This window comes from Corticium candelabrum, chromosome 2 (genome assembly GCF_963422355.1).
Source record: "Corticium candelabrum chromosome 2, ooCorCand1.1, whole genome shotgun sequence".
Lineage (NCBI taxonomy): Eukaryota > Metazoa > Porifera > Homoscleromorpha > Homosclerophorida > Plakinidae > Corticium > Corticium candelabrum.
The window spans coordinates 823,922-843,796 of NC_085086.1; the positions used below are offsets into that span (position 1 = coordinate 823,922).

General features: G+C 39.6%; 2 protein-coding genes and 1 long non-coding RNA gene across 3 annotated transcripts in view; all 3 read right to left on the reverse strand.

Moving 5' to 3' along the window:
- The window catches only part of LOC134198501 (multiple epidermal growth factor-like domains protein 10), a 24,272-nt gene extending 11,977 nt beyond the window's left edge, over nucleotides 1-12,295 (reverse strand). Inside the window, exons 1-6 of the mRNA XM_062667913.1 lie at nucleotides 12,270-12,295; nucleotides 5,135-5,281; nucleotides 4,203-4,309; nucleotides 4,083-4,139; nucleotides 813-884; nucleotides 570-726 (exon numbers count right to left, since the gene is read on the reverse strand). Of these exons, the coding sequence (XP_062523897.1) occupies nucleotides 570-726; nucleotides 813-884; nucleotides 4,083-4,139; nucleotides 4,203-4,309; nucleotides 5,135-5,249 (508 nt within the window). The 5' untranslated portion in view covers nucleotides 5,250-5,281; nucleotides 12,270-12,295. The remainder of the gene's footprint in view (nucleotides 1-569; nucleotides 727-812; nucleotides 885-4,082; nucleotides 4,140-4,202; nucleotides 4,310-5,134; nucleotides 5,282-12,269) is intronic.
- A 36-nt stretch (nucleotides 12,296-12,331) lies between these two features.
- LOC134198279 (multiple epidermal growth factor-like domains protein 11) lies at nucleotides 12,332-16,763 on the reverse strand. Its single transcript, XM_062667641.1, has 7 exons — nucleotides 16,560-16,763; nucleotides 15,647-15,860; nucleotides 15,334-15,435; nucleotides 14,070-14,233; nucleotides 13,207-13,281; nucleotides 12,402-12,412; nucleotides 12,332-12,339 (listed from the first exon to the last, which is right to left on the reverse strand). Exons 1-7 carry the CDS (start codon nucleotides 16,721-16,723, stop codon nucleotides 12,332-12,334), a joined length of 738 nt encoding a protein of 245 aa, XP_062523625.1. The 5' UTR covers nucleotides 16,724-16,763.
- Nucleotides 16,764-17,303: 540 nt separating this feature from the next.
- On the reverse strand, nucleotides 17,304-19,141 carry LOC134176632 (uncharacterized). Its single transcript, XR_009969309.1, has 3 exons — nucleotides 18,931-19,141; nucleotides 18,334-18,421; nucleotides 17,304-17,379 (listed from the first exon to the last, which is right to left on the reverse strand). It is a non-coding gene; the product is annotated as an uncharacterized LOC134176632 (long non-coding RNA).
- Between the last annotated feature and the right edge of the window lie 734 nt (nucleotides 19,142-19,875).

Below are 19,875 nucleotides of genomic sequence, written 5' to 3' on the forward strand. Positions count from 1 at the left end.
ATTTGTCGCATAAGATGATGCAACTACATGTATAGAGACAATATGTTCACACAGTTACATTACATACAGTTACATGATGTAGGAAATATATCTAGATATATATCCCGAGAATTGCGTGAAACGAGTATATGCGAGATTGAGCATAAGCACCACCACACTCTTTATTATACGGGCGAACTAAAGTGTAAATGCCTAAAACTTGAACTGTGCTTTTCTCATATGTATAAAGATAATAGTAAGCTTTAAATAGTTGCCATCATGTGGATGTCGTATCTTAATGAGATTGCTGTCCTCGTATTTTCTTTTAATTTCCATATATGTAGCCGAAGATGATGATCTCTACCTGCTGCAGGGGGTTTGTACAAACCCCTCAAACTCTCTCTGCGTACGGGCATGGATTGTTCCACAAAGGAAGTAGGTATGTATAGCAAAATAATTGCTAAACCACTAAATAATTTAATAACTTAAACATACAAACATCCCTTTTCTGTAGGGGAATGTCCAAATGTTTATTGAAAAGTCAAAAATTCTAGTCAAGCGTAAACAAACTATTTTCACACAAAGCTTACGCTCGCTGCATAGTTTTCCTGTATACCCGGGTGTGCATTGACAGCTTCCGTCATCCTGATCACAAGTACCCAAGTTCTGACATGAACACGTGTGCCGACAAGATGGTCCCCACTTTCCCAGTGGACAAGTATTGTTGCATCTCGCTCCAAAATATCCCTGTCGATGAAAGTATAAAAACAAGAACAACAGAGAGATCAGTAAACCTATAAAAGTGCATACTTATAAGTGACATTAGCTAATACATTTTGACATATACAAACTCCATTTTTCACATCGCAGACTTGAGTGTTGACATACGTAGAGCAGTTGCAAATCTAAAAGAAAAGTTTGCTCAGTTCAAAATTCAATCTCTATACACCAAATAATATTATAAGATAACGCAATGCATTATACAGTACAATTATAATACAATCATTATCATGCCATACAAATCGTTTGTCTCTACAAATTTATGGAAGTAGCGTCTAGACCGACGGACCGGTTTAGACAATCCACTTTCACCAGACGCTTAATAAAACCAACTTCTGTTTTTTTAAATATAGGCGATTAAAAAATAATCATTAATATAGTTTTACTGATTGCAGCACTTGTACGTCTATCTAGTAACGTGCGCTACATCCTACGCTCTTATTAATTATATAAAAGTGCAGTTATTTGGTCATGAACAACGCTTATTGATTTAGAGCGTTACACCACAAAACATATACATTTGACTTTATAGACAGCTGCTAAATTCGATATCCATTTAACTCTAATACTACTGTTTAACATACCGAATCTATTTGTTTGTTTGTTTGCTGTTTATTTACAGAGAGAACGATGGAGACTGTAAGTCTGATCTTTCATCTCATGCTGCGGCTATCCGCATGAATCGCTTTACTTTGGTAAATAAACAATAAATAACAAACAAACAAACAGAATTTGTAGTTAATTAACGATAGTATCACAGTAAGAGATGCGCAGCAAGTATAGCAGCTGTTATGCTCAAACATTAGAGCCAAAAGATTAAAAGCGAAGTCGCAGCCTCTATTTAGTCAATCGATATTTAAACAACTTTAATTAATAGACTTTCGAAACAGTCAACGAGTTATACTTAAGCTGTCGTCCCATTCGTAATTCGGAGGGCCAGATTTCTAACTGGACGTCAGGTCACTAATCCGCGCAGTGCTGAATGCATGTGCCTTACGGAAATAGTAAACAGGGGTCATTGTTCGAACGGTTCAAACGAATGTCGAAACAGTGGTGAAAAAGATGGGCCAGTTGAATCAGTTTTTGTATATATTGGGAAGGAAGCAATGAATTCATTTGAGCTTGTATGCAGACAGAGGTGCAGTTACAGTCAAACAGGTGAGACCAGCCGTATTTGCAGACTGCAAATTATTTAGATTGAAAATCTGAAAGGCGGTACTTTAACAGTACCGGAAGACTAAAGGCTGTATGATTTACACTCAGCTCGTAACGCAATATAACGCTTTCTCTGAGTTTTGGGTGTGTCACAAAAATCAATCTGCGACGCTAGCGATTGAATATGAAAGTAGACGCTTTGGCCAGTACTCACTTATGACAGACAACTGCATAACTCTATGTATCATTGGTTTTTCAAGTGCATTTGAATTTAGTTTTTTAAGGCTCAACTTGAAGAAAATTCTAAAGACCTCGTTTTAGGCACTACAGCACCTTAAATATTTTAGTGTAACATGGCCGGTACTTCAGCACGCAACAGACATACGTCTCAGCTTACCAATAACCGAGATCGAAAAGACGTCGTAAAGTGATGGAGGTTTGCTACGAAACTGGAGGTTGCTACGAAACTGGACTTTGCAATCATGACGACCACTCTTTATGGTGACGCGTATAAAAGAGATTTCCAATAAAAGTATCTTTACTTTCTTCGTCATATAGAACAAGCACAACAATTTGCTACCATTTGCTAGACTGCCACAATTGTGGTAAATGTGTCTGTTCCTATAGACTCAAAAGTCCGAGATCTGACATGCAGTAAAGAACGGAGACACCTCACGACTTTAGGCGGATCATAACATTGGCGTTACCTAAGGCAGGGTCGATAGCATTCAGTGTCAAAAACAGTCTACGGAACAACAACGTAGTCTATCTTTCAAAAGTACCCGGATAATGCCAAATTGCAATAGATCAGCGAAAACTATCGGTTGTCTTGATTTTATAGCTGTTGTCAAATGTGAATGCTCACGCTGGATTACTTACATTGCCATGGCAAGATTTCACGACAAGAACCCCTCTAGGTGTTCGACGTTGTCTTCCCGACGTAAGAACGTTTAGCTACAGATGTAATAGAGTAAATGTGCTTGTACAACGTTGTGCAACTTGTCAAAGTGCTTGTACAACGTTTACTGACTGAAATACACTGAGCAATGAGTACGGCTACGCATCTGGCAAAGCTCAAAAGCCTAAGTCCCGCCTACTACGCCATCAGCCCCGCATGCTGTGTCACAAGGGCTGACCCAAGTCGACGAAACTTGTATTTCATGCAACCGATAGACACCCTCACAAGCAACGGTTTGGTGCTGCTCTTGTAAAGTGAAAAGAAAATTATCAATGAAATAGCATGAGGAAAACAAATTGCCTTCTAGCGGTGGAGGTAAATGCACAGGAGGTTCAAAAGTTGACCCCGGACCAGATTGGCGCTAAACCATCTAGACATAAATCGTCTTGTCTAGACACTAAACGACAATAAATCGCCTCCAAAAGAATCAACGCACACCTGAAAGCCTGAAGATTTATACACAAGCGCCCGTACTTCGTAGTGAATTTACTTACTGTGAATGTACTTAAGTGAGGCGCCATGGCGGTGACAGCATCAAAGCGCGTCTACTTCAGTCCCTCTCCTACGAAAACTCGTTCTCAGTTGCATCCTACCTATCGTTGAATTCATGCTCCAAACCTTTTTTTGACTACACGTTGCGACAATGGAGAAGTAAAAGGTCTGGTGACTAAACAGATTATCAGTAAAGTAGTTGACATATTAAGCACCCGAATACGGGACATTGTAACACAACGAGATGCAGATAATCCGGGTCTTGTTTTGAAAGATAACGCGCGAGATGGTTCCGTAGACTGACAGTAAATGCATCTAAACAAGGGATGTACTTGCAGCCAGCGTTGAAAGCCAAGTAGCTAATCTGGTACACTAAAATTCAGGAATTATGAGCCAAGTAAAGCTAGAAGTTTTGCTAAAAGAGAATGCTTGAAAAGCTATTGCCACAGAAGACGCATAACGAGACGACGTTTCCTCTGCTTGTGTGTGACGGAAGCTTTGCATGACGTTATGTACGGGACACTGACCGTATGCGAGGAGATCAATGTAAATGTTATTTAAATGGCATGTTATGTTACGTTACGTTACATTATGTATATCGTCGTACGTTGATAATACGTTACGTTACGTGCTCAGTGTGAATCAACCTTAATCATGTATTAATCTAAATATATCCTTCAACTCAATAGTTCTATTATAAAGGGCCTGATCATCTAACCTCGACACAATCCAGACCAAATGTACCAGACGAACATTGCGTATCACATTTCTGTCCCTTTACACAGCATCGTTGACACCACTAACTTTATCATCATTCTATCATATTCTCGTCACTCACTTTATATCCGAAATCGCATGTGCACGTACCATCCATAGGATCACAGTTACCATGAGCACAGCTACAGGAATGGAGACAATTGGCACCCCATTTTCCTTCAGGACAAGCTTAAGACAAAATAAATAGAAAAGTTAGTACAACACATCGAGAATTGGAGTTCAAAATAACAACGCTCAATTTGTCAGTTGACATAAAACCAATAAAGTAAAATCAAATATAAACAAAAATGTAATCAAATTTGGTGTAATATGTAAACAAGTTTTTTTCGAATATTACTAATGAACCCTTGTCTGTCCAACATCTGTTTATAGAACATAATTACAGTTATACAGACCATCGCAACTCTCTGCACGTGACTATACCCAAAATTGAATGCCCACGAAATTATTAAGAAAATAATATAAACTTATGTTTACTGAAAAGTTTCTGTTCTAAACAAAGGGACGAACTCCTCCTATTTTGATTTATTTCTAATGGTAGAATTCTGAAGCTTGAATTGCGCGCTACTTTTACCACTAAACAAAGACGTTAGAGCAGCTCAACAACTGACTCTTGTTAATACGATTTTGCCATTAACTGAAAGGAACTTAGACATGCTTTAGTCATAATCTACTTAAAATAACAATTTCTTTCAATTTTTTTAAAAAGGAAAACCACTATGACGTCATAGATTGGAATATTTGTCATATTCGTCCAAAAGAAAAATACAAACAAAACGCAAAAAATTGAAAGATTAAGTGAATAATGTTTGGAAAACTAACACTTGTAAAAATATACTAACTTCTGTACACTGTATCCAAAATTTCCAAATGTTTGACTTCTGGTTTTAAACTGTTGTGGTCAAAATGATGCATGCGTTGAGATATTTAGTTTAAATAAATGCAATACGCTCTGAATGTAAGTAACTGTAATAGATTGAAATGAGTAATTACTGGTATTGCAGAAGGTTCCTGTCAAGCCGACGGGGCAAGTACATGCGCCTGTGACGTGATCACACTTGGCTAGGTTATGGCAGAGACAGTTGCTTTTGCAGTCTTGGCCGTACATTCCAGAGCTGCATTTCTGGTCGCATCGTTTTCCTAGAAAACGAAGATGTGAGTAGTATAAGTAATGTGTGCACTCACTCACACACACACACACACACACACACACACACACACACACACACACACACACACACACACACACACACACACACACACACACACACACACACAACGCACACACAACGCACACACAAATACAAAGCACAAATTTGCTACGCAAGCACGCATGCACACATTCAAACTATACTGCCATCTATAACTATAAGTTACGCCAACCAGTGTCAAACCTAACTGACAAAAATAATCTATGGTTAAATACTGAATATATACGCAAAACGTAAAGATATCGTAAAGAGACTAAACAAATAATAAAATAGGATATGTAGCAATAGTCCACTAAATGAATACATCAACATATATACATACAAACGGTAAAAATGCAAACAGTGATTCAACTGACCGACAATGTCACGTACAGATAGAAAGAAGACTGAACGAAAAATAACACACAGAAAGAGAGACAGTCAGACAAGCAGACAAACAAAGAAGCAAAGATGTAGATAAAGAGACAGAAACACAAACAAAAAACCGACACACCGAGACGCCGAAAAGAGACAGACAGACAGACAAACAGACAGACAGAAAAACAAACAAACAAACGGACACACAGACAGAACGAAAAGAGACAGACAGACAAACAGACGGACGAACGGACGGACGGACGGACGGACAGACAGACAGACAGACAGTCAGACAGACTGACATTGTTGTAGCATGTCTTCCTTTTCCTTGCTGGAACCATTTAGAATGTAATAGTGCTGAAATTTTAAATATATATATATATATATATATATATATATATATATATATATATATATATATTGACAGACCGACCGACAGAAAGACAGAGAGACTCACGGACGGACGGACGGACAGACAGACAGAGAGACAGACAGACAGACAAACAGACAGAAAAGACAAACAGGCAGATAGACAGACAGTCCACGCAAAAACAACCCGCTTTCATCTCCAATAATTAGTGTTGTAACAATTGGACCCTCTTTGGGTTCTTTAGCAGTTAGAAATCGTAATGTTTAGTTCTCAGTTGGTTCTGTAGTTGATATCTGTAGTCTCTAAGTGATTCTGTATCATTTGACTCGTAGTTACATATTGTATGTTGCTAGATTTATGTTTCAAATATATTTACTGGACAGACAGACAGATAGACAGACCCCGGATGTTACGTGGCAGCGGCAGTTGTTTTGTTTCTCGCTAGTTTGAGTGTACCTACAAGCTATTTGCCATTACAATATGGCTGATGACAAAGAAAACTGTCCGTTTCCGTCGTGTCATGTGTCTGGAAAACTGCAGCGTCTTCTCTGTCATGTTCGTCAAACTCATGACTCAGATGACGTCCCTGCAGAGTTTGTCTCTCGTCTGAACCTACATCGCTGTCAAGACTGTCGGCAGTGGTTTCTAAAGCTGAATCAACATTCTAACCAGTGTAGGAAATCAGCAAGGTCTTCTCTAACCTCAAAGTCTTCACAACGGCCGTCGGGAGATTCGAATCCCCACCCCCGCCCCCCAGGTGCGGAAGCCTCCGAAGGTGCCGAAAGCAATTCGGTTGTGACGCCCGCTGTCGTGAATGCAAGAAGTCACTGTCCCATCGTCTCATCTCAGGTTCCTCCAAGTGTACACGAACCATGCACTGTGCCTTCACAGGCGTGGCAGTTTATACGGGACCTTTCCGTGGAAACAATTCTTCGGGCATCGCCACCACGAACAATCAATACTATCAAATCAGGTTCAAAAGCCTTGTTTCAGGAATGCTGCCTATATGTTATGCGCCAAATAAGAGACAATCCTTTGGATGAGTCACCTTGGAAACTGTTCTTTTTGCTTCCAAGAATGCTGCTGTCTCCCCTCTCTAGAGGTGGAAGAGCTAGTTCGAAACAAGTGAAGTCTCTTTACCATCAGTTCCTAAATTTTGAATGGGGCAGTTTGGCTAAGTTTAATGAGTCTCAGCCATCTAAGACAACCGTAGACAATCGATTAGAGACACGAAAAGCAGCTTTGAGGCTAATAAGGTGTGGAGAGCTTTCTCGAGCATCTAGAGTTCTCATGAGCTCAGGCCTGGCTCCTCCAACATCTCAAACAGTCAAGAAGCTTTCTGATAAACACCCGAAGAGCAAGAAAGAGATTTCTCAGAGAAAATGTACCAGTGACCAGATATCTTTGAGTAGGAGTCAACTCTTCAAAGCAATTCAAAGTTCTCCAAACGGATCAGGTACAGGGCCGTCAGGTTGGCGGTACGAACATTTCCGTGTCCTACTTGAGAATGAAGAGCTAGCTGATTGCCTTTATTTTGCTTGCTCTTGTATCGCTCAGGGAAACTTACCTGATCCAGTGACATCACTTTTGTCATCATCACGTCTCATCGCTTTACCAAAACCTAATGGGGATGTAAGGCCAATTGCAATAGGCGAAACCCTGCGGCGTCTCACTGCCAAAGCAATGTGCATGCAGAAAAGAAGTGATTTTGCCAACTTTTTCCATCCCCTACAGCATGGTGTGGCTACTGACGGGGGTTTAGAGATGCTTGTGCACCATGTACAACTGCTTTTGGAGGAAGACTGTGATAGGATCTTTGTGAAGACAGATGTCAAGAATGCCTTCAACTCTGTACACAGACAGCATCTGCTAGAGCAAGTGTCCTCAAGACACCCTGACATTTTACATCATGTCTCTCAAATGTATTCTAAACCTAGTTCTCTACTTTTTCAGCAAGGGGGTTCTCCAGTCATCATCCAGTCCGAGGAAGGGATTCATCAGGGTGATCCCCTGGGCCCCGCACTTTTCTCGACAGCAATACATCCAATCTTGAGTGATCTGCAGAATTCAAACCCCTCTATCAGAGTTTTGGCTTACCTTGATGATGTCTTCATGGTTGGTTTGCCCCAAGATGTCCTATCTGCTTTAGATGAACTACGACCTGCATTTGAAGCCATTGGCCTTTCAATTGCCAATCATAAATGCAAGATCTATTCTGGTTTAGACTCACCATGCCTGTCAAGTAACACAGCCTCGTCTATCCCAGTCACATCTGATGGCACAGTGATTCTTGGGACCCCAATAGGCAGGGATGATTTCATTTTTGCTTCTTGTGATGACACTGCTAAATCAGGCAGCCAGCTATGTGATAAGCTAGTAGATCTAGGGGATGTTCAGAGTGCGATGTTGTTGCTGCGATATTGCCATGTACCTCGACTCAACCATCTTGCTCGAACAGTGTCGCCTGCATTATTACTTCCAGCGGCCAGAATCCACGACTCACTAACCAGGAAGACATTCACTCTTTTGGTGGGCTACGAAAATATTGGAGATAAACCTTGGGCTCAGGCTTCCCTGCCAATCAGAGTAGGTGGATTTGGCATGACACCACTAGTATCGCTCTCTCAATGTGCGTTTGTCTCATCGTGGGCCCACAGCATCAAAGAGTTGCCAAACTATTTTTCAAGTCTGAATCAAATTCTTGATAATGTTGTCCACGGTGACCACGGTGATCCCCAGAGAGGTTCTATAGCTCAAGCTCTTCGTGAGGCAGTGCCTTCTGACAAACAACTGGAAGATATGCTACGGAATAAAAGTAAACTACAAAGAAAACTGACACAGGATTTAGCCAGCACTGCCATCACTGACATGATTATGATAAGCTCATGCGATAGAGAGGCAGCAAGACTTCGGTCTTTGCAAGGCAAAGGGGCAGGGGCATGGATAAATACGATACCAACTTCGCAGAAGCTCGCACTAGAATCCCGCGATTTTCGCTTGGCGGCCTGCATGAGGTTGGGATTGTCTATGCCCTTCAAAGGATATATCCAAAGATGTGATTGCGGTGTCTCCCTTGATGGATCTGGCTATCATTTCTTGACATGTAAATGGGGTGGTGGGCCTGTCTGGTCCCACGAGTCCGTAGCTGCAGTGTGGGCAGATTGTTTGAGAGATCTCCATATACACCACCGACGGGAACCTAGAAACAGGTACTCAAACTCAAATGACCGCCCGGATATCTCTGTTTTTGACTGTGGCTCTGGGTCTAATGTGGACCTGGACATCTCACTGGCGCACCCATGGAGCTCCGAAATCGTCAGCAGTGCAGCACACACAGATGGAGCTGCAGCACTAAAGAGAGAAGAGAAGAAGCTGACCAAATATTACAAACAACTCCTTCCTGGGGGAGAATCGTTCACCATTGTCCCTTTAGTCCTGGAGCATTTTGGAAGATGGGGCAAGGAATCAGAATGTTATCTACAACAATTATCCCTCAGATCTACAGACGACTTGGGAAGACTGAACAGGGCGGAGTTTTTGCTGCAGTGGAGACAACGCATTTCAGTTCAGTTGCAAAAATGCAATGCGAAAGTTATCTATCGCAAGGTAGAGGGGGTGCTGAGAAGTGGCAAATAAGAAGTGTTATCTGTAATAATAGAGAAGAAACGTGGACCAATACGGTCCATATATCATATATGTTTTTTTAAGTGTAGTTTATGCAGAGAACAAAACTTTCAAATATTTTACTTTAGACGTGGCTGTACTAGCTCCTCTAGCCTGTAATAGTTTCGATGTTTGAAATTATACTACAATGGATAGACAGACAGACAGACAGACAGACAGACAGACAGACAAACAGATAGAAAGACATACTTTATGTCTAACAAGGACTTTATGTCCTTATAATCTTATAGAACTTGAAATCTGTATGGACTCGTAACTAGCTCTATTTGCTATTGTACCATAGTTCATGTTTGAAAATAGACTACCATTGACAGACAAACAGACAGACAGACAGAACGACAGAGAGACAGACAGACGAAAAGATAAACAGACTGACTAAGGACAAACAGAAAACAAACAGAGAGACCGAACGACCAAAACTCACAGACAGTTAAACGAACAAACACAGAGACAAACGAAATAACAGACGGAAAGACAGACAAACTAACAGAAAGAGAGACAGCCAAACAAGCAGACAGAGAGACAGAGAAACTAACAGACAGAGAAAGAGGAGAACTAACAGGCATAAAGACAGACCGACAGAGAGATAGGCAAACTAACAGAGAGAGAGAGAGAGAGCAATTGTAGGACAGACTCCAATAGATCCTAATTCGATAAACAATATCGAAGAAAGACATTACAGTATCGATTTTACGTAAATTAGTTCAATTCTTGCGTGTTAGTGTTGATGTAGAGTAGAGGTTGTATTTGTGTCTACATAGCGTATGGTAGTTTGCTTAGCAACTGTCTTGATGGTTCTAGATCATATTCTGTATCTACGTTGAAGATTTATTTCAAATATATGAGAGAGAGAGAGAGAGAGAGAGAGAGAGGAGAGAGAGAGAGAGAGAGAGAGAGAGAGAGAGAGAGAGAGAGAGAGAGAGAGATACTAACAGACAAAGAGACGGGCAAACTAACAGAGAGAAAGACGGGCAAGCTAACAGACATGAAGACAGAAAAACTAACAGACAGAAAGACAGACGGACAGAGAGAGAGACAAACTAACAGACAGAAAGACAGACAAACTAACAGAGAAAGATCGACAGAGAGACAGACAAAATAACAGAGAAAGACCGACACAGAGACAGACAAAATAACAGACAGATACAGACAAAATAACAGACAGGGAGACAGTCAAACTAACAGACAAAATACAGACCGACACAGGGACAGACAAACTAACGGACAGAGAGAAAGAAAAACTCACAGAAAGAGAGACAGACAAACTAATAGAGAGAGAGAAAGAGAAAGAGAGAGAGAGAGAGAGAGAGAGAGAGAGAGAAACTAACAGACAGATAGACAGACCGACAGAAAGACAGACAAACTTATAAACAGAGAGACAGACAAACTAAAAACGAACAGACTAATCGATAAACAAACCATCAAGCAAACAAATTTTATTGGAAATGGGAGTGCCAGTGTGCTTTGTAAGGTTGTTGTCGGTGTGGTATGAGAAGCAAACCATGCATGTCAAGTGGAAAACCCAGTTGTCAGACAAGTTTACTGACGGTAACGGTGTCCGACAGGGAAGTGTTCTTTTTCCGTCCTTCTTTGATATTTATACTGAGGATTTACTAGTAAGGCTAAAGAATTGTGAATATGGTGCTGGGCTGGGTCCTGCATTTGTTGGCTGTCTGGCTAATGCTGATGATGTACCTTTGATTTCCCCTACTGTGAATGGGACACAGAGAATGAATGACATATGTACGTCATTTGAAACTAAGAATTCAACAGCAAGAAAGCTTTGTTACTTTGTTCGTCAGGAATCGGAGGATCTAATTTTTTATCTCCAGTTGGCAATTGATGGTTGCATTCTACCATTCAAATCAATCATATCGCATTTAGGCGTGAGTATGGATTTATTTCTACAAGCTCGACATATGGTGGAGGCCAGAATTAGAAAATTCTTTGAAGCGGTAAATACCGTTCTGAGACAAATCGATGATGTATTTAGATCTGACAAAGTATGGTTAAAAATTGTGACATGAAACTTTTTCCGGTACTGGCATTTGGTTCTCATCTTTGAGATTATGATAGATCTGCTGTATCATGCATAGTTAATCAAGCATTTCAAATGGGCCTCAGACGCGGGCTTGGGATGAGGAAATATAAATCCATTTATGATAAGCTGAAGGATAATTTCAAAAAAGCTATGACAACAGCTAAAGACATGAGGCTTAAATATTTACGTAGAGCAGGACAGTCGGTTATCTATCTGGTGAGAGGTTTATTTACATGAGCTGTAGTTAAAATGTTGCATGTAGTAATGATGTAGATATATTGTAGTCTGTGCTGTCTGTTGTAACTGGTATATTTTGTAGTCTGTTAGCTGTACGTCTTATGTCTTAGTTGTTTTTATGTTTGTCCCAAGAGGGAACTATACCGTTTTAGGTGCGACATAAATATATCATATCATTTCAAAACGAGACAAATATATGAACAAACAAACCCGACTACAAACACTCACCTATGTATCCCAACTTACAATTGCAATCACATGCGAACGGATCACACGTTCCATGTAAACACTTACACAACTGTAAAGCAACAACCAAAGACAATAACAAATGACAGTATGCCACTCAGTAAGACGTCTTACCTGGTTGCAACCTAGTCCGCAGTGAATCGAGTCACACGTCGTCAAACAGTGTTGATCTATATATCCAGGTCGGCAAGAACATTTTCCGGTAATGTGGTGACACGAACCTCTCTCGTTACAGTTGCAAAGTACCAGACAGTCTTTACCAAAAAATCCTCTGCGAACAAACGAAAAAGAGAAAATGTGTAAAAGCAAACAAAGAAACAAAGACACAAACAAACGAACAAGCAAACTAAAAAACAAAAAATGCAGAAACCAAACAAACAAACAGAGAAACATAAATGTGTACAAACAAACAAACAGATAAACAAAAATTTGTACAGGCCAACAAACAAACAAATATTCATAAATGTGTGTAAGCAAATAGACGAACTAATAATTGAAAATATGTACAAACAGCAAACAAACAGAGAGACAAATATGTACACAAACAAACAGACAGAAAAAATAAGTACAAGCAAATAAACAAACTGATAAACAGAAATATGTACAAGCCAACAAACAAAGAGACAAAAAAAACTAAAAAAAAATTGTACAAACAGGAAATAAAAAAAATAAAGAAAAACATGCACAAACAAATAAACCAAGAAACAAACAAATTGATAAGCTAAAATGTGTAAAAACAGATAAACAGAAATGTGTACAAACAAACAAACAAACAAACTGATAAGCAAAAATTTTTAATAACCAAACAAAAGAACAGATAAATAGAAATGTTTTCAAACAAACAAACAAAAATGGAAGAAGACATAAATAGAACATTTTGCCAAATAGAATAACAGTTTAATTAATGCAGGCGACTCACTCTGAACAAGGATTGTTGCAGTTCTGCCCGGCGTAGCCTACGTCACATGTACACTTGCCCGTCAAAGGATCGCATCTAGAGACAATCAAATTTCGTTATTAGCACAATTTAGTCTCGCCTAGCCAGACCCCCTTCCGCGAGTCATACTTCCGGGCGAAAATGGCAGATGATTTGATCATGTTTTCTTGCGCCAAAACCAAACTATCTGCCTTTATAAATTATTTATTCAATATGTAATCATAGACTTGGACAATTGCAAAGCATTGTTTAGATGTACGTTAGATAAGAGAGAGACAGACAGGTGTAGATCCATTACCACAACATTACAAAACAATTTTCGAAGCACTAACAAAAAAACACACCCATACACGCACTCACGTCTGCCCGCGCGCGCGTGCACACACACACACACACACACACACACACACACAAACACACACCACTAGGAAAAGACAAGACAAAATACGAACTAACACATAAGGCAGACACACAAACAAGTAGATCTAGAGTCAGATAGATAAAGTCAGAAAACGGAAAAATATGAAAGCAGACAAAGTAGTAAACAGAAATAGACAGCAAACATGCAAACAAGCAAACAAAACCAAACAAATAAGCAAACAAAAACAAACAAAAAACAAGCTAGACAAACACGCAGACAGACAACTTTACGCAAAGACCTACAACAAACAAAGAAAAACTAAAAATAACAATACAAACAAATCCTTTAGCACCCAACAAACAAGTTACTGTATAGCCAAAAAGAAAAGTAAAACATATTAAGTTACGTAACGACAAGCGAACAAATAGATGTGCTGGCAAACACACATCATATCTGGCAGACTAAGCAACAGACAGCATCTTACGTTCCATTGACACAAGTACAATTGTTGGCACATTGTGGTCCCCAAGTGTTTTCGTACTTTCCGACGCCACACCGCTGGACACAACGCTCACCACCATATCCGGCGAAACAAGCACACTGTCCGGTAAACGGGTTACAGGCTGAAGTTTTGGTTGGACAATTGCACTAAAATGGATCGTAAACAGTTAGTGAAACTTCAAAGAAAGACGACGTGTACGAGCAAGTGCGTGTGCGTGTGCGTGTGTCTTTGTGTGTGTGTGTGTGTGTGTGTGTGTGTGTGTGTGTGTGTGTGTGTGTGTGTGTGTATGTGTGTGTGTGTGTGTGTGTGTGTGTGTGTGTGTGTGTGTGTGTGAGTGTGTGTGTGTGTGTGTGTGTGTGTGTGTGTGTGTGTGTGTTGTGTGTGTGTGCGTGTGTGTGTGTGTGTGTGTGTGTGTGTGTGTGTGTGTGTGTGCGTGCGTGCGTGTGCGTGTGTGTGTGTGTGTGTACGTGTGAGTGTGTCTTTTGCGTGTGTAAATGTGTGTATTTGTTTGTTTGCTTGTGTGGCTATTTATTTGTTTGTTCGTATATGTATTTGATGGTTGTTTGTTTGTTTGTTTGTGTGTCTTTTTGTTGTTTTTATGCGTGTACGTGTGTGTATCTATTTGCTTGTTCGTGTCTATTTTTTTTTGTGTGTGTATGTATTAGTTTGTATGTTAGTTTGTTTGTTAGATGTTTTTGTTTTTGTGTATTAATTTGTTTGTTCGTCTATGTGGGCATGTTTGTTTATGTGCGTGTGTGTGTGTGTGTGTGTGTGTGTGTGTGTGTGTGTGTGTGTGTGTGTGTGTGTGTGTGTGTGTGTTTGATAGTTCTTTGTTTGCATGTGAGCGCATTTATTTGTTTGTTTGAGTGTGCATTCGTTTTTTTGTTTGTTTGTGTATGCAGTTTTGTTTCTTTATTTGCGTGTTTTTGCGAGTTTGTATCATTATATATTTGTTTGCTTGCTCGTTTACGAGTGCATTTGTTTTTTGTGTGCGTGTGTCTTTCGTTGTTTGTTTAATTGTTTGTGTATTTGTTTGTTTCTTTGTTTGTTGTAAACGTGTGTGCATTTGTGTGTTTGTTTTTGTTAGTTTGTTTGTTTGTTTGGTTTGTTTGTGTATATTTGTTTGTTTGCTTGTTTGTGCGTGTGCGTATTTCTCTGTTTATTTATCTGTTTGTTTGCTTGTGAGTATTTGTTGTGCAAGAGAAATATGCAAATAAGCAGAGGACTTTGCTACCACTAGACCAACCTTCTGACATCCAACTCCATAGTATCCAGGCGCACATAAAGAATCACAGAGCCTGCCTCTATAACCAGCCGCACACGTGCACGAACCATTAATGTGCGAGCACTGCAACACAGATACGCATTCAAAATTGTATAGTACCCAAACACCATTACCACAATTACCATAATATGTTAAATATCTATTTATGTGACGATCTGCATACCTCCAATACAACAATCTAATATATTAACAAATGCATTCCTCCAGTCCAATAAAAAGTATTTATCCAAATATGCATGCTACAATACGTTATTGCCAAATATTTTCCACCCACCAAAGCTCCGTTCTTGCATTGGCAAGTATCTTTGCAGTCTCTTCCATATCGTCCATCCGGACATTGATACTCACATGCGGCGCCAAAGTATCCGTGATAGCATGTGCAGCAACCAATACGAGCATTGCATCCACTGGAAGTCGTTGGGTGACACTTGGGCTTGCCATAGACCCACACAGCTGCTCGCTTAAATATCAAATTATCGGAAGTCATGCTGCAACAGAAACAAGCAAAATTGACGTGCTGAATGCTTAGAGTTGGATGTAAAAAAGTAAATAAAATAAGAAATAAACACTTTATTACGCAATAAAAAAATATATAGAAATAAATAAAATAAAATTAATAAAATTAAAAACTTTAAAATAGATTAATAAAATAAAATTAGAAATAAAACAAAAAATTGTAAATAAGAGTTAAACTATAAAATTCAATTTAAATTAGAAATAAAATAATTTAATAAAATTTAAAAAATAATGAAATTTAAAAATATATTGAAAATAAATAAACATTCAAATGTAAAATTTAAAATAAATTAAATATTTTAAATAATACTTAAACAAAAATATACAATTTAATGTCGATAATAAACTTTAACAAAATTAATAAAATTTAAAATCTATTAATAATAAATAAAATTAAACAAAACATAAAAATTAAAATTTTGAATAAAAATTAAACAATAAAATACAATTTAAATGTACAATAAACAAAAATTAAAAAATTTTTAAAAACATTTAAATGTATAATAAATTAATATATAACAATTTAAGACAAAATAATAAATAATAAATATTAAACAATAAAAAAAAAATTAAACAATTAAAAATTAAAAATACGTAATGCAGTAAAACAAACTTACAAATCAAAAGTTATAATCCAAAAACTGAGATTGTGATTAAATAATGCAGCTCACCGTCCGGCTGTTAAGGACTTTCGATTACAGCCATTATAGATACCGACGCCTTCAGCTGCCTCAGTTTTACCACAACTGCTCTCCATCACGTTGCTGAACATTCTGAACTGAGACACTGCGTTGGATCTAGTAAATTGAAACACAACAAGGAGGTTCGCATCCATTTAAGCGTACGCAACGTTTGTGTGTGTGTGTGTGTGTGTGTGTGTGTGTGTGTGTGTGTGTGTGTGTGTGTGTGTGTGTGTGTGTGTGTGTTGTGAGCGTCTGTGTGTTGGTGTATGTGCTTGTGCATACGTGTGTGTGACTGCGTGCTTGCGTGCATAATAAGTTTGCAAAATATTTGTGTGTATACAGGTGTTTCCTTTTGTCACTCTTGTGCGTGTATGCATGCAAGCGTGTTTCAATTACTCGGAATCGCATCTATCTGATAACTGGAGTCTCATTCCATTGCTTGGTGTAGTAGAATGTCCTTCAATAGACCAGCAGAGTGAGCTGTCGTCATTTAACACTATGACTCCATCAGATCTCCAATTGAATCTGCTCAACAAGAACAGAGATACAAAATCAAGAGCAAGAACCACAAATCAGACTATGCAAGCGTCATTATCAATTGTCATAAACAACAAACAAGCAAACGCAAACCTACACGTACAATACATACTAAAATGAAGAGGAAAGTTACACAAAAAACGATAGTTCTCATTGATATCATAAATGGAAATATATTATGTAATGTACTTTGCAGCTGCATTGCAGGTCTTGATCATCACACGTGTTCTCGAAGTCGGTACGTCGTCGTCAAGACCAAGACAACGATATTCTAGATCAGATAAAATATTATTAATATTAACAATTAAAATATCTCTATATTGTATTTTCTAAATTATAATATACTAGTACTACCCGTCCTATGGACGGTGGCAATCTGAGCGGTGGCAATCGTTGTACGCTACTTCTGCAAGAAGACGCACCTTCCGTGACACACGCACGCACGCACGCACGCACGCACGCACGCACGCACGCACGCACGCAAAAGCAGCCCGGTGAGCCGGCGCATTTTGCACTCTGGATGGCGTGTACAGTGGCTGCATGGCGAGCGCACGTCACACCCGCATAGTCTGTTAGTTAATTGACCGAGCAAACAAACTCCGGCTCATTTCATTCTAGAACGTCGACCGTTCGTCTTGAACGGCTGAAATCGACTGGGCCGTCGCGTTTCACGAGATCGGAGACCGGCGTCGTGTCGATCGGCGCATTACAGACATCCATCCAGACAGGCGAAAGCGTGGGTTGGCGTATGATAGTATCCACCTAAACGGTATGATCTATTCGTGGAGAATGACGCCACTTCCGCGAAGAAGACGCAACTTCCGTACACACATGCACGGACGGACGCACGCACGCAAAAGCAGCCCCATTTACTCCGACTGCAGCGGGGGCAGCGTGCACTCTACCATTTGTGTACAGATTTCAGGCCGCCAAAGTCTCGTCTCGGGCCGTCGGAGGCGGTCGAGGCGAAACCCGACGCGACCGTTCGTCTCCGACTCACGATCTCGACCGGCCCGCCGCGTTTCGCAACGATCTGAGACCGGTGTCGTGTCGAACGGCGGGTTACAGACACACATACATGTGGACAAACGGAAGTGGGCGTTCCCGAGCGTTCGCGTATTATAGTATAGAATGTATATATTTGTCTGCCCTTTATCTGTCTGTTTTGTTACGACATGTAGACGTTCCAATATACTACGAGAGTAGATAGGATTACTTGTCCCACCTGAAAGTTGGAATGTTCCATCGGCTCTGTACGTGAAGCGATACCAGTCTTCAGTGCAACCGTCCCAAGCGACAAGTTCTCTATCCAACTGTAACAAAAATGCTCAAGAGAACAAATGGCCAGTTTTTCACACACACACACACACACACACACACACACACACACACACACACACACACACACACACACACACACACACACACACACACACACACACACACGCACACGCACAGATAAGTTACCAAAATTCGAAAATATATTGAATTCCTATTACAAAAATTGGAATTAATTTTTAGAATATTTACTAATAGTCTAACGTATTGATCCCTCAAATGCGTTACCATGAGAACCTCATTCCATCACTAGAGTTGTCTAATGTCAATAGAAATACGCGTGTGTGTGTGTGTGTGTGTGTGTGTGTGTGTGTGTGTGTGCATGTGTGTGTGTGTGTGTGTGTGTGTGTGTGTGTGTGTGTGTGTGTGTGTGTGTGTGTGTGTGTGTGTGTGTGTCCACTAGCTTATACGTGTTGACGTATAAAATTAATCAATCTATTTAACTACTCTAGCACAATTATCCACATCGATTTGCTAGTCTTACTGCAACATTGCCGGTGAAATTCAAATTAGGGCGAATGCACTTCTCCCCCATTTGCAGCTTAATCGCTCCCGTACGAACCGCATTAGCAAGCGGCGCTCCGATCCTGACCAGCGAGTGGCAACGGTGGTACTGCTCGTTGTTCAGAACAATAGGGTTCGTTCCAAAGTTTGTACAGTAAGCAAGTGGCGCTGACACCAACTTCAAGTGAAATGGATCTCTATAAGCAAACAAAGTTAATTGATATATATATATATTTAAAATTTATAGTTGATATTACAGTTGGCCTTGAACTGTGGGTGTGTAAGTGAGAGATTCTTCTCGTAAAACAAGATCGCGAAGAGTATATTTGCCTTGCATGTCAGGAGTTAGCTCAAATACTTGATCATAACCATTCATTTCAATCTGCAATAAATCGTTATACGTGTAACTTATCCCGCCTCTCGTGCTAGTAACAGCCGTACAGCACGCTAATCATACGATAAGTTACTCATACCATGACTACGTGACGTATGTAAGTATAAGTGAGAATGCTATATCAACTGGAAGTAACTTACTGCACACTTGCTGTGCAGTACGCCACATACACTATCTCAATACACGCTTGCGACTATGCGCAAGTCACGTGACAATGATTACATATGCTGAAAGTTGCATCAACAGTTTTTGGACAATGGCTAATAGTATAGTAAGATAATAGTACACATATTATGTTATCTTTGGTCAAAAAACACACAACGGACATTATAGTTGGTTTCTAGGCAATGTAATTTGACTTCATACAAACATTAATCACAAATGCAAATATAGTCCTTTTAACTAAATCCACCAATGCAGAGGCTGTTGGTTAATTAGTTAATCTGGCCATCCATACAAGCTACAATCGGATTTACCAATCGTTACACGACAATATATCATAACAATAGAGTTAAAGAAAGCTAAAACTCA